Source organism: Bombus affinis, chromosome 5 (assembly GCF_024516045.1).
Source record: "Bombus affinis isolate iyBomAffi1 chromosome 5, iyBomAffi1.2, whole genome shotgun sequence".
Taxonomy (NCBI): domain Eukaryota; kingdom Metazoa; phylum Arthropoda; class Insecta; order Hymenoptera; family Apidae; genus Bombus; species Bombus affinis.
The window spans coordinates 13,150,773-13,166,060 of NC_066348.1; the positions used below are offsets into that span (position 1 = coordinate 13,150,773).

At 35.2% G+C, this 15,288-nt stretch overlaps 1 protein-coding gene across 2 annotated transcripts in view; it reads right to left on the reverse strand.

The window, feature by feature from the left end:
- Window positions 1-479: 479 nt before the first annotated feature.
- Window positions 480-15,288, reverse strand: part of LOC126916909 (uncharacterized) — a 51,420-nt gene continuing 36,611 nt past the window's right edge. Inside the window, exons 6-14 of one of the 2 annotated variants that reach the window (XM_050723194.1) lie at window positions 11,998-12,189; window positions 9,776-9,870; window positions 8,156-8,404; window positions 7,611-7,979; window positions 6,653-6,924; window positions 5,784-5,962; window positions 5,114-5,242; window positions 4,556-4,741; window positions 480-1,601 (exon numbers count right to left, since the gene is read on the reverse strand). In XM_050723194.1, coding sequence (XP_050579151.1) covers window positions 577-1,601; window positions 4,556-4,741; window positions 5,114-5,242; window positions 5,784-5,962; window positions 6,653-6,924; window positions 7,611-7,979; window positions 8,156-8,404; window positions 9,776-9,870; window positions 11,998-12,189 — 2,696 coding nt within the window. In that variant the 3' untranslated portion in view covers window positions 480-576. Of the gene's footprint in view, window positions 1,605-4,555; window positions 4,742-5,113; window positions 5,243-5,783; window positions 5,963-6,652; window positions 6,925-7,610; window positions 7,980-8,155; window positions 8,405-9,775; window positions 9,871-11,997; window positions 12,190-15,288 lie in introns of both variants that reach the window. The other variant, XM_050723192.1, reaches the window with a different exon arrangement.

Sequence of the window (15,288 nt, forward strand, 5' to 3'; positions counted from 1 at the left end):
TCAATTATTCAGAATTCCCTTCGTGGCATCGCCTTACAACAAGCTAATCATTGAACGAAACAGAGAGCTATAATTCCGATTCGAGGAATTAACACATTCACCGCTCACTGTAAATACAAAGCCTCCTTTCACTCGAGAAATAAAGAATAATTTTCGATAATTAAAGAATAAAATTTTCATCAAAATTTCTTCGTAAAAGTCAAACTATCCAGTCAAAAATACAACTAGTTTAAGAGCATGTTTTTCGTTTTTACTAAAAATATTCAACGCTGACATACTTTAACCGATATAATTTAACAATTAACGCATTAACTTTACGATAATAGAAGACAATTCCAAATTCTTCCTACCTTCTCGCGTTCACTTTCTCTTTACCCGTCACTCTCGAAAATTTACTTCAACAATATAGCAATGGACAGTTCTTCGCAAGCCACATACTCCGTAGCTCGAACTGAGATCCTCCATACCTTTCCTCAAACTATCCCTCGGAAACGTATCGAGGCAGCAGTGAATCTATTAACTCGAACGAACCTAATTGCAAGGAAAACAGCTTGGCCCGAGCACGGCCAACTTCGATCAACACTTGAGCTGCTTGCACTGTACCCCGATCTCCGTGCACCTGCACTCTAGACAAGGTCCAGAGAGCTCGGTAATGATCCTTCCAACGCGATACATCCTTCCGTAGATATTACATCCAGCCAATTTTAGCAAGCTAGCCACCGACATAGGAATTTCATTCTCTAGAACCTTAGACGGCGTTCCAGTCTCTGTCACATGATCCTCCATCTTCTCGCTCACTTTGGAAGACACTTTGTCATCCTCTGATTGGTCACTAAAGTTTGCAGTCGATCTGCTGGTAGTCGATGTCTCTGTCGTCTTTGTATCTTTATTATTCTCATTGTTACTTGCATCTGAAGAGAATAACAGATCCAGAACAGTATCCAGAGAAAATATAGGTTCATCCAGCTCTGTATTAGCTCCAGAAGATGGTTTGATCGTAGTCGAGTGAAATTTAGAATTATTAACTTTTGTCAAAGAATCTCCGATCTTCGACTCGGACGAGATATTAGCGTCGTTGATTTGCGAAGTATTTAATTTCACGAGATTAGAGTTTGTTGTATTAAAGGAAGAAATAACATGTTCTTCTTGTTTCTTGGTAGTATGATCCATGATTGAGAAAGCAACCTTTTTAGAAATCGTTTCAGAAACACGATCTAAAGTCTGTTCAGTTTCTTTGGTGTTGTAATTTGAAGTGATTGCTTCTTTTATATGTCCATCTTGACTGAGATTATATTTATTCTTGGTGATTAGTCTGGTTGGATCTTCTTCTGGTCTGTACGGTGGACGTAGGAGAGATAATTTATCCACGAAATCAAAGTTTGCTTGCAGAGGCTTTAGAGTGCTGGTGGTCGATGGTCTTGAAGTGGTGATTCCATGTTCTACCAGGTAAGGAATCATGTCCTCGATCAGAGAAGGCAGATCAGGAGCTGGTTCTGTCTTTATCACGTCGCGGAATGGGTCTGGAAATATTATCGGCTGATGAAGCGATGGTGCAGTAGCGTCCGCACGGTCTAACACAACCGTTGGTGATTCTTCTGCTTCTACTGGAAGTAATCGAAATGTTAGAGTCGGTACGTGATAGAATTATTGATTATTGATTAATTTGCATTTGAAAAACATTTTAACTCTCCAATGTAATTTTTTTGGAAATAGAAGAATGCTAGAAAATTATGGGATTTGAATTAACGCATGTATAAATGACGAAGAAATGCTTATAATAATTGTTTGAGGTAAGGTAAAATGAGGGGGACAAACAGTCAAGAAATAACAAAATAATATAATTTTTCTCTTATCTTATATTTAAACTTTCAAATTTGAATTTTCAAATTTTCAAATTTTCAAATATTCAAATTTGAATTTTCAAATTTTCAAATTTTCAAATTTTCAAATTTTCAAATTTGAATTTTCAAATTTGAATTTTCAAATTTTCAAAGTTTCAAATTTGAATTTTTAAATTTGAATTTTCAAAATTGAATTTTCAAATTTTCAAATTTTCAAATTTGAATTTTTAAATTTGAATTTTCAAATTTTCAAATTTTCAAATTTTCAAATTTGAATTTTCAAATTTGAATTTTCAAATTTTCAAATTTTCAAATTTGAATTTTTAAATTTGAATTTTTAAATTTGAATTTTCAAATTTGAATTTTTAAATTTGAATTTTCAAATTTTCAAAATTTTAAATTTGAATTTTCAAATTTGAATTTTTAAATTTGAATTTTCAAATTTTCAAATTTTCAAATTTGAATTTTTAAATTTGAATTTTCAAATTTTCAAATTTGAATTTTTAAATTTGAATTTTCAAATTTTCAAATTTGAATTTTTAAATTTGAATTTTCAAATTTTCAAATTTGAATTTTTAAATTTGAATTTTCAAATTTTCAAATTTGAATTTTTAAATTTGAATTTTCAAATTTTCAAATTTGAATTTTTAAATTTGAATTTTCAAATTTGAATTTTTAAATTTGAATTTTCAAATTTTCAAAATTTCAAATTTGAATTTTCAAATTTGAATTTTCAAATTTTCAAATTTGAATTTTTAAATTTGAATTTTCAAATTTGAATTTTTAAATTTGAATTTTCAAATTTTCAAAATTTTAAATTTGAATTTTCAAATTTGAATTTTTAAATTTGAATTTTCAAATTTTCAAATTTGAATTTTTAAATTTGAATTTTCAAATTTTCAAATTTGAATTTTTAAATTTGAATTTTCAAATTTTCAAATTTTCAAATTTGAATTTTTAAATTTGAATTTTTAAATTTGAATTTTCAAATTTGAATTTTCAAATTTGAATTTTCAAATTTTCAAATTTTCAAATTTGAATTTTTAAATTTGAATTTTCAAATTTTCAAAATTTCAAATTTGAATTTTCAAATTTGAATTTTCAAATTTTCAAATTTGAATTTTCAAATTTTCAAATTTTCAAATTTTCAAATTTTCAAATTTGAATTTTCAAATTTGAATTTTCAAATTTTCAAAGTTTCAAATTTGAATTTTTAAATTTGAATTTTCAAAATTGAATTTTCAAATTTTCAAATTTTCAAATTTGAATTTTTAAATTTGAATTTTCAAATTTTCAAATTTTCAAATTTTCAAATTTGAATTTTCAAATTTGAATTTTCAAATTTTCAAATTTTCAAATTTGAATTTTTAAATTTGAATTTTCAAATTTTCAAATTTGAATTTTTAAATTTGAATTTTCAAATTTTCAAATTTTCAAATTTGAATTTTTAAATTTGAATTTTTAAATTTGAATTTTCAAATTTGAATTTTTAAATTTGAATTTTCAAATTTTCAAAATTTCAAATTTGAATTTTCAAATTTGAATTTTCAAATTTTCAAATTTGAATTTTTAAATTTGAATTTTCAAATTTGAATTTTTAAATTTGAATTTTCAAATTTTCAAAATTTTAAATTTGAATTTTCAAATTTGAATTTTTAAATTTGAATTTTCAAATTTTCAAATTTTCAAATTTGAATTTTTAAATTTGAATTTTCAAATTTTCAAATTTTCAAATTTGAATTTTTAAATTTGAATTTTTAAATTTGAATTTTCAAATTTGAATTTTTAAATTTGAATTTTCAAATTTGAATTTTTAAATTTGAATTTTCAAATTTTCAAAATTTTAAATTTGAATTTTCAAATTTGAATTTTTAAATTTGAATTTTCAAATTTTCAAATTTTCAAATTTGAATTTTTAAATTTGAATTTTCAAATTTTCAAATTTGAATTTTTAAATTTGAATTTTCAAATTTTCAAATTTGAATTTTTAAATTTGAATTTTCAAATTTTCAAATTTGAATTTTTAAATTTGAATTTTTAAATTTGAATTTTCAAATTTGTGTTTTCAAATTTGAATTTTCAAATTTGAATTTTCAAATTTGAATTTTCAAATTTTCAAATTTTCAAATTTGAATTTTTAAATTTGAATTTTCAAATTTGAATTTTTAAATTTGAATTTTCAAATTTTCAAATTTGAAGTTTCAAATTTTCAAATTTTCAAATTTGAATTTTTAAATTTGAATTTTTAAATTTGAATTCTGAAATTTGAATTTTCAAATTTGAATTTTCAAATTTTCAAATTTAAATTTTTAAATTTGAATTTTCAAATTTTCAAATTTGAATTTTCAGATTTGAATTTTCAAATTTTGACGTTTTGAAATTTGAATATTCAAATTTTCAAATTTTCAAATATTCAAATATTCAAATATTCATATTTTCAAATATTCAAATATTCACAAATATAACCTCGCCTATTCACTCCCCAAACAAAAGACCGAAGATTAAACAGGAAATAATTCCATTTCTTCTGTGTACCAATAATGTACCAATTAATTGTTGAGCAGAAACACATGTCACAGTGAGATCTACTTTTTCTTAGGAAATTAAAATTAAAACAAAGCGAACAGTAAAGGTAATTCAAACAATTTTTAAAGAAATATTCTTCTATCAAAGGTTTCTTCAAAGACTTCTTTGTCGTGTAAAATTTTTCGTACCACAGACGATTTTTCCGCAACACGTCTCTTCGGTGTTGATCCTTCTACATCCGATCTTCAGAGGTGGACATTTTTCCGTGGAGCACACCACATCGCCGTAGTAGCACATGCAAATCACGCAGATACTGCTGCTCGGCACAATCTCCCCGTGACGGTACTCCATATTCTCGAAGAGACAGTTGCTGGCTGAGATTTATGAAACAAAAGCGGAGAATCTCGTTGAACTCGCCAGCCTCGAAATTTTCTCGGCCGCCTGAATCTTAAAATTATTTTAAAATTATAATTTAACTCTCTATAACGCGAATTGTTCCTCCGATTGTGAAACAGCCAAGAAATTACTTGAAATTACAATTTTTTTACTTTAATGAAAAAGCTAGCAATAAAAATTTACGACTGTCGTAGATAGATTGCTCGTAGATAGATGACAATATAATGTACATAGCAGTATAATTAGATGCGAGGTCAATGGATTCGAGTGACGCAACTAATAGAGCGGAAAATACGTTGTAATAAGAAAAAGATGAATTCGAAGGAAGAAATAAATTAGATGTTCGTTACCATCGCTTTTACGATGAGGATTGGTGATTGGCGCCGGAACCACGGTGACGCCTGTCCCGATTTCCAGATTCAGATCGGTGGAATGGTAAGGAGCGTCGAAATAGGGCGGCTCCCTTGGCACGAATCCACCTTATGGAAAACAAATCCAGTTCAAAGTAGAAACACGGAAGAAGCTATTAATGTTACATTCAGAAACGAGAACTATAGGGAATTCATTTGCAGTACAACTTGTTAAATTGTAACGCCTTCAATTAATTATCAGTAGGGTGTACCGAATACCTAAAAGATAAGAAATGTACAAAGAAAACAACTGATTAAGGCATTTATTTCTTTGGTAATATTCAAAAGAATATGCATGCAAATTATATTACGCGTCTCTGTAATGCTCCCAGTACCACGAAGCAAAACGGGAAAAGCAAGTTAAAAATTCTACGAAATAGTAAAGTGAGAATAAAAGTAGAAGCTTCTAAGGTCCCATTAATGAAACCGCAAGGAGCTGTTAAAAACTCATTGAGCAGGAAAAAGGGACGAAAAAAATAAGGGAAGGGAAACGTAGAAGCGTTACTCCTCGAAGGTGTCACCGCGAGAAGAATCGTGGTTTACGGTGGACGTAAAACGCGAACGAGGGTGGCAGAACGTATCCGTGGGACGAGTTTAAAATATGACCCACCTTCGGTCTCCACTGGCGGGCTGAATCTGTTTTCCTGAGTGGCGATATCGTAAAATCCGGAGGTGTCGGTGGGCCGTAGCTCCGGAGGCACTACCACCGAACCGGAAGGATATCCGGTAACCGGGGACGGGACTGTCTTGTCTTTCACCAACGCGTCCGCCGCCACAAACGGAATTATCCTGCATGGAAACGCATAAATCCAACCATTTCTCATTTCTTTCAACCACTTATCCTAAATTTGTTCCGTAGTTTTCTTCGTTCTTGGAATTTGGAAAATTACTCAGAAATGCATCTTAAATTTTGCTTAACTTGAATTTTCAAATGAGATTTTGAAGATTGATGCTAAGAACTGGCCCGTCTTGTACAATTTTATCAATCACAAGTTGATAACGAAACAAACGAAGGAAAGAAAATGAAGGTTTCCTTTATAAGAAACGTTTACAAATCCCCAATGATCTGGTTATCCCATTTGGCGTAAAATTGTTTTCAAGTAGAACAAAATTTATTCTCAGTCCTATTATTCGTTCTCGGGAATGCGAATCTGACTAAAAAACAAAGTGTATATCTAATTGCGAAATATTCTATACTCTCTACATATGTAAAATATTCTAATACTATTTTAAGTATCCTCTCTTTTAATATTTATGACACTGTATAAACCTTCGTTAAACGTTTCAATAAAAATAAATTTTTCAATATCATCCTCAATCCTCTCTTCCATCTGCGGAAAGAACGAATATCAAACATATAAATAATTTTAAAGAATCTTCCATTATTACGTTTAATCGATACGTTTCTAATATCAACAGTCTGTCCCAATTTTCTGCCCACAATTTTTCAGTAGCTTGATGAACCAGTATTTACCTTACCTAACATTGGGTAACGACGGCGGCAACGTTGGCTCGCTATAATCGTAATCATAATCCTCGCCTTTCTCACGGTGAGTGATGTTCAGGATAGCCTCGACATCCGGTGGGATCGATCTAATCGGGTTGATGGTCACTCCATGTATGTGACCTACCGAGACGTTCGTTTTCACAGTCACGTTCATCACCAGGATGTCGTCCGGCATTAGTACGGTGGATGACGTCCTGGTGACGGACCCTTTGCCCATCGACTCCGTGGTCTCCACTGGTTCCACCTAATGGCAACAGGTTATATGGTTTGGACTCTATCCGCGGATTGATATTGACTGCTTGTCAAACTAGACGTTAATCGATCAACGATTGTCAAATCAACAGCGAGTAACATGCCTATTATTTTAAGAGACACGCGTAGATGAACGATCCTGTGACTTTTCACGTTTCTTTCCTGTTAACTTTCGATTACGCAAATTTTTATAAAAATCCCTCTGTTTCTCAGTTTGCCTCTAATCCTACGAATGACTACATCGTTCGCTCCTAAACTCGTGATTCGACTAAATTTGCATCAAATATTTTTAAATATCACGAAGTAAGAATACCTATACCATCTTTGAGATTTTCAATTACATAAACATTAATAAAAATATTAATAAAAAGCCCTTTTGTTTCTCGTATTATATGAAATCCTATCAATGCCTACATCGTGTACTCTTCAGATCACGTTCAAATAAATTTTCGACAAGCATTTCACGATATTATAAAAGTAGAAATTCCTACAGTCTTTATCCAATTTCCGATTACACAAATGTTAATCAAAATTGCTCTATTTCCCGTCGATCGAGTATAAACCATCCGGGGTTTGGGTAATATTTTCCAAGAGATCGAGCCAAGGGAGTCTCGCTTGTATCCACTGGAGTATCCTCGATTTATTTGTTATCCTCGAGCGATTTGTTTGCACACTAACCGTCGAGTTGGCGTGCTCGAAATCCTGCTCGAGCTTTCCGCTCGTCGACGGGGTCGTATTCTTGTTCCTCACGGTCACGTTGTGCATCTTCTCCTCCTCTGACTCGTGTAACTCCGTCACTGTATCGATCCCGCTCGCTTCCGGTAACAGGGTCGTTGATTCCTTAGTCGCCGTCGTCGTAGTCGTGGTGGTCGTCCTAGTCGTAGTGGTCGTCGTATCGTCCTGCGACGACAGATCCTCGATCACGTTGATCGTCGTCGACTCGCCAACGCTGTTCGTCGAGAAAATCGTCGACGAGTCATTCGAGAAATCGTCGTCCTTGATCGACAAAGTTGATTCCAGCGTGGTCGAGTCCACGCTCGTCGTTGACTGTAAAATGATGTTTATCTATACGCCCTTTTCTTTCTTTTTTAGTTTCTATCGATGTAATATCAAAGATATCAGAAATATCTAGAATGTTAGAAATCCGAGAAAAATAGCAAAGATCTGTCTCGTGTCTACTTTGCGAACGTTTCACGAATTTCTTCGTATTACTCAAGAATTACCTCTTCGACGATGACGGGAGTGGTAGTGACGATTGCCGGGCTAGATTTCACGTAGTCCACCGTCTCGAGGATCTCGTTGTCCATGATGTCGGTCTCGAATGTGGATGGCCAGGATGTAGAATCGGTCGAGACCGAAGATTCCTCCACGACCTGCCTCGTACTGGAATCGATTCGTTCCTCGACTACTCGATGACCGCGTCCCTCAACCAGAGCATTCGCGTGGGTTAGGTTTGCCTGATCAACTGCCGGCTGTATGGAATATTTAGCCATTATCAGTTTCATTGCTATATAATCTTGATCACCGATAGAAAGGAATGGCTATCAGTGCTTTGTACGAATAGCGAATTAATTGGAAATGGTCAGTGACAGAGTTGTCCGGTTGTTAGGCGAATCAGTTATTAAGTGATTGTCGAGTTTACGACTCATTGGATATTGAAAATTAGAGCAATTAAATAGTGGAGATTCGCGTTATGAAAGCATTGTACCATTAAACGTACTAATGGATCATGGGGTATTATGACAGTTTGAGATAGATCGGAGTTAGATAGGACGATTTGAAAGATATGCGGATTTTCGATAGACGAAACATACAAAATATCATGAGATATAAATAATTTAGAAAATATTCATATTGATATAAATTCGTGTAAACGTGTACGATCTACCTATTAACTATCGTGACAATATTTCTCAAAGTTGCTCATGACAAGACAATGCTCGTTGTCAGTGCACTTCCAAATTTATCAAAATTAACAAGCAGACATAAATGTCAACCGCTTGTCAATAAAAAATATCGACGATTGAACGATCAATAAGGCAGTTTATCTTAACCGGACGCGTCTGATCGTCTGATAGGCAGGAACCCCGATTTCACCTGTCATCCATCGTCATAAAAGACGATTTGGTTGGTACGTGGCCGATGCCACGTGATTTACAAGCCGGATGGAATTTAATTAATGCAATCCTGCCACGAGCGGACGCCGTGTCAGACATTTAACTTAGTTAGTCGAGGAACGCAACGCGATGCATTCCTCGCCGAGAGATCCATGCTGCTCGATGAATCGACTCTGTTCTCATATTTGTTAGCCGACTGTTACCCGTTCGAAACAATTATACGATCATTTGTCTCGACGATTTTGTCGCTTAACGTTCGATGCTTCGGAAACTGTTCGTGAAACGGAAGATGGATTAGCGTTTCAGCTTCTTGCGTTCCTCTCCTCAGCTATTTGTAATTAAAAGGATATTATAGTCGCTGTATTAGAACGTGCGCAGCGTGCGTTGAAGTTCACGAGATATTGATCAGGTGATGGAACGGAAGATTCAAATTTGAGAAAATGATCGTGTCGTTTTGAATAACTTACTTTGTAACGTTGAGTAGAAAATTAAAAAAATGACGAGGTGAAATTTATTTAACACTAGAAGCACCAAGTTGAAATTTACGAGAAAATGATCTCTTATTTATTAAGAAAATGATCGTCTCATATTGCTCAGTCTGTTCTAATAACTTTTGAGCGTCGATTAGCGAATAGAAGGAATTATTTAAATACGTTAAAAAGTTAGTTATTCGTTATATGAGAATGCCCGGAGAGATTAAAAATAGGAAATAAATGAGAAACGTACAAAGAAATTGGTCTCCTTGCGAAACTTGGCGTAGTCCTTGCTGATGAACGCGTACGAGGCGTAGTTCTGGGTGGCCTTAACCTCGATGCTACCGCCTTGAACGTTTAATCTGTCAGTTTCTTATGGCATTCGGGCTAAAACACCTAGGTGGTAATCAGGGTTGTGAAAGAGCACAGGGTTTTTGCTGGGCGCCCCACCCGGCTTATGTGTTTCCGTCTTTTCTTTCCCGACTCCTCTAATAAGCAGCACGGAAGGAAATTGGAACGATCGTTCGCCTCCTGTGTCCGGAAGTGCTGCCTAAAGTCAGCTCGTTCAAGAAACTACAAGATTTTTCCCAGAAATAATATCTTTTTCTACCTTCCTCTACAGTTTACCAACGACAAATATTTATTTCACTTTAATTTCATCCAAAATGTATTTCGCTAACTTGAAATCTTATTTTAATAAGTTTTGATTAAATATCTGTGGAAAGACTGTTGATGGTTGATAATTAAATTTTGAAAAATATCATTATCGTGATTTTTCGAGCTGAAACGAAAAATTAAAATTAATTTCACTAAAAAAAAAATGTATTTTAATAAAATCTTGTAAGACTTTATGTTAATAGGTTGCTGCAGATTTCGGTAGGCATGATCCTTGGCATTTGATAATTAAACCTTGAGCAACGTCGTTATTGCGACTCTTTTACAGTCGAAACGAAAAATTGAGGTTGAGATAAAAATTCCAATCTTTTCCAGAACCATGAAATCGCCGAGGATATTATCCTTTTCACGGAATCCGGATACTCAACCGAGCATTTAAATTTAATGATTTTCCACGCGATTCCACGCTTCCTGCGCGATTTCCTAATTCAATCCAACTTCCGCCGTTTCGTGACGTTTTCAAGCTTACGAGATTAAGTCTGGAATTTTTATGAAAAACGGCATAGTTATTTGCGAATTTAATTCTTTTCGCGAAACAATAAAACGTAAAAAAAAGGGGCAAAGAATTAAAATTTGTTGTTTTCCAGAAAATGGAAACTCTCTGTTCGAATTTATTTAATTCTGGCCGATTCGCTTCAATTCGAGAGTATTACGATGTTCAAAAATATATATAAAGCTTTCCATATTCCCATTCAGTGACCTGTTGGCCATTTCACGTTCTCATTCACTAACTCGATTCAAAACTTATTCGTCCGTACCCAGGGTTTCCTGCTAAAAAATTCACTCGATGCCTCCGGAGAAATCCTCCAACTTCAACTTCAATATCTTCGTAGTAACAAACCATCGATTTCATACCCCATCTTCGTGCCCTACCAAAACTAACTTTGCCCATGAATTCCCTGGTACCAATTTCAACGACTAGCCCAATCGATCAAAAACGAGGTTTGATTTACGATTTCCTATCTTATCCTTGATCGTGCAAGGATCTTTTCGTCATCTGTTTAGCGTTGAATCCTCAACAAATCGTTTCAACGATAGATAATCCATCGTTTTAAATCGATAATCTCCATCGGTGAATTCAGAGTGCCCTTTATCCTCTTCGATTTTCAAGAAAATGCAAGATTTTTCTACGATTTTTCTAGAAGAAACCAGCAAATGAACTAAAGGAACGGTAAAAGCTAGGTGCGTGTACTGTCCAGTACCGTTATCGACAATCTCAAAATTTTAACTTTATGTGACTTGCAAATAAAAATGGTTCCATTTTGCGCGAGAATTGACGATTGTTAGTACGAAATTTAACGAGCTTACTAGATGAAATTTGTCCATTTCTCTCGATATATTTCCCCCAGTCCTGTCGTCGTTTGAAGCGAAAGAAACTGTTATATTTATCAAACTAATTTCAGTATCTCTACTTTCCTAAGAAATAGAATCGTAGCCGAAAAGAAAGAAGGAAAGTTATGCGCGAATTAAAAAATTCTACGTGGAAGCCTAAAAGATACAACTAATAAAAATCATCTCTAATAAAAACCATCTCTAAACCAAATATTATTTGACAAAAGAGAGGCTTCAGCCTTGTCACAATGACAGAGTAATTTAAGATACGCGGTTTACCACGTGTACGATCGTTATCGAGGAAGAAGCGACGATAGATAGCATCGCTGTGAAGCATGATTGACTCAGAGACAGGTTACTCGTCTTAGGGTGAGAGTAATTGGCCACGAACCGGAAAACACAATCCGGGCGTGTCAGTCGGGCGGGGCAAAATCGCGGCAACCCTGATGCGAAGACATTACGACTCACTGCAGTTATAGGTGGATGGACAGCAGTGTCCCTCGCGTACGATCGGGCTGCAGCCTTGAAGAGGAGGTGCACAAGCAAGAGGCACGCAACGTACCGCGCCCATCGCGCAGAAACAGTTATCACAGGCGGCCTTCCATTCGATGTCCCGAACCATCTCACCCTCCTCGTACACTCTCGAACCCACGCGACACCCTGTGAACCAAACCTTTTTGTTAGCTGAAGAATTTAAACGATAAATTACGTAACTGGTCGTAACGTACAACGGCTACAAAGAGCATTGGCACACCAGTCTATTTACTATAACATTTACATACTGATTAATTAAATTTGATACTATTCAAACGAATAGAACCTGTTAAACCTGTTTAAAAAACGTTTCGTTGGATGATAAGGATCGGTGGCGTTTATACGACTATTTCATCGATTCGTTCAGTCGTTGCATATATTTGTTAACAGCCCCTATCCTACAAAAATCCCTTAAATCCGACACATTTGATACGCACAACTTTCAAATCGAATACATACGCTATACTTGAAGTTTCAATCTATTACAGCCCTATTCTAGGAAATCGAAACAGGATCACTTCGCTAATCCGCTAATTTAACTTTCCGATCACCTCTCGTTCGGCTCGAAACGCCGAAACGGTTCCGAGGGTAGCAGTTTCGAAATCTGCTCTCCGGAAGCTGTCATAAAGCAACGAACAGCCAATCTCCTTGCACCATCGCCGAATATGGCGGTTGGACAAAAAGGACGTAGGAAGTCAATATCGATCGACGAGACGATCCTAACTTAAGTTCTATCGAGAAGATACCGCCCTGAGGCCGTTATTAGACGCCTTGCTGTCGATCGATGACGAGAAGCGAACAATGGGACCCGGTGTTCGATCGTTATTCAGTGTTTTCACAGCGGACTTGCAGTGGACGAGACTTTAGGCGATGCCAGAGGAGGCTAGTTTCGAGGATAGTTTGCTGGCAACTGTGCGGGATTAAGTCGGCGCGCGGCGGCTCGAATGGACTTCTAATGGGGTGGAAACGAGGCTTTGGAGGGAGGTTTAAGTTTTGAGCGGCCGCGTGTAACTGGCCGTTAAATGGACAAGCAACGGCATCCGAGAGTGTTGGTCTTTTGGTAAATGCTGAAAGGGCTATGTGGTTTCTGAGGGTGGAAAAGTAAAGTCACGATATAGCAGCTCGATGCTGGAATATGTAAACCGATTCTCTACATAGACGTGAATAGCTTTGTGTCTGGTATCTTTAAAAAATATATATAAATATAATAAATATAAAAAATCTTAAAGGGACGAATGTCTCGGAAATATGAAGAATTCAGGCAGAGAAAACGAGTATGTTTCAGGTAGGATTTTTGGCAGGTAAAGACACGGTATAAGTACATTCTCTATATGTGGATACGACTAGGTTTCTATTTAGTAATTTGTCATGCGTAATATAAAAGAAAGGAATATATAATGTAAGATGTATTGGAAATACGTAGAATCCAGACAGGTGAAACGGATACGCTTCGCGTATAATTCTTTATGAGCGGAGACACGATATCTCGATAGCGAAACGAGCAGAACGATTCTCTATTGATTTGGTAAAGTAGATTTTTTGTTTTCGCAGGTTGAATATGTAAAAGGTAACGTGAAAGATGAATTTAAATAAAAAAAAAAACAATCTGTCGATAGAATTTAAAAAATGAACTAGAAATGGCAAATTGAAATGTCAATTGCACAAACCCAATCAAAATAATTCCAAAAGAACACACAATAGCGCATTTAAAAAAGATCAATCAAAATGCTTGTAACGAAACGTTGTAAAATGAAAAAAGCGTAGGAAAGTTGCGCGATAAAAATGTATGGACATACTTTTAATACAAAAATACAGATAAAAGTACTTTTTTCGAAACGAATGATAATAAAGAAGGAGTAGAAAAATCCAGCAGATAAAAACGTCAGCTCTAAGTAACTGCGGGGCTGTAGTGTCGAAAGCAAAAATTCGCGGAAGTAAAACAAATGTTGCACGTCGTCGTTTCACGCGTCAGATTTTCCGGGAAACATGATTTCTCATTTCCACGGAAGAAAAGGGTGGCCGCCGTCGTAAAATTGAATGAAACTGGGCGTTAAGTGAACGAGCGGAGAAACGGCGGCCGCTGTCGTGGTGGAAATCTTTTCGAAGCACGGAGTGTCACGGGATAACGTAACGTCGACTGGCAGAGCGAACTATTATTGCATTAAAACGTTTCCCTTCAACTTTCTAACGGGCGCGCATGTGTGTGTATGTACGTGTTACGTACATTATCCTCCATAAGTACCAAATTTGGTCATCTTTATTATATGGGAAACGTGGAAAACACAGTCAAAATAGGTAGAAATTTCCGCTTGTAATATCTAAAATATGAAATATAAATGTCTGGAAGTAGGTTGAGAAAGATTAGAAACGACGTTATATCTTACTGCTAGGGTTAACTTGCGTTAAGTTATTGCCTAGCACGATAGATACGTAGATACACGAAATATTTAATAAATTTCACCTATTTAATGGTAATTATCTATTTATTAGCGAGAACTTGTGATATTTCCAATAATATAATATTAGAGTGATATGAATAGACAATTTTTTATAATGACTCGCTTTTAATCCTACCAAGTAACCAGGTACTTTTACAGGGTTTTAAAGAAATGAACAATGTTTCGAAACTGTGACATCGAATATACAAAAATATAAATACTGTGGATGAGCACAAGAAAGGCGAATACATCAAAGCCTTTAAATATTTCGTCGAATATCCGGTATACGGAATCGGGCGCTTTAAAATTCGACTTCCAACTTAATTCAGTATTTCCAGTCGCCTATTTATGCTCAACGTGTAGGTTAGTGATCGTCTGGCAAACAGAAGCAGTCGATTCGGTTCCGTCTTTTCTGAAAAGCCGCTCAGACAGAGCCGGCCCTCTATCCGGTGAAAGTTGCGACGAAAAGTTTAACGCGATAAAAAGGAAAGTTTGCTTCGGTCGCTGTATCAGCCGCTTTGGAAGAAGCCGACTGGCTCTCTCCCTCCCCGTTCGGCTTGCTGGCCGAGTTTAAATTTAAGCTCAGCTTATGAGGAAAAATCGCATCGCAGCGCAAAATCAGCGGGACGTTGCATGGCGAACTTTAATCCCTTTAAATTGCGTCAGGTTTTATCGCGTACCGAGTACCATCTAATTATCCTTACGAAAGGCTTTTTAAGAATTCCTCTTTCGTCTCTCTTTTTCTGCCCGTTATGAGAACCACTTTTTGTTCCGCATCTTAGTTATA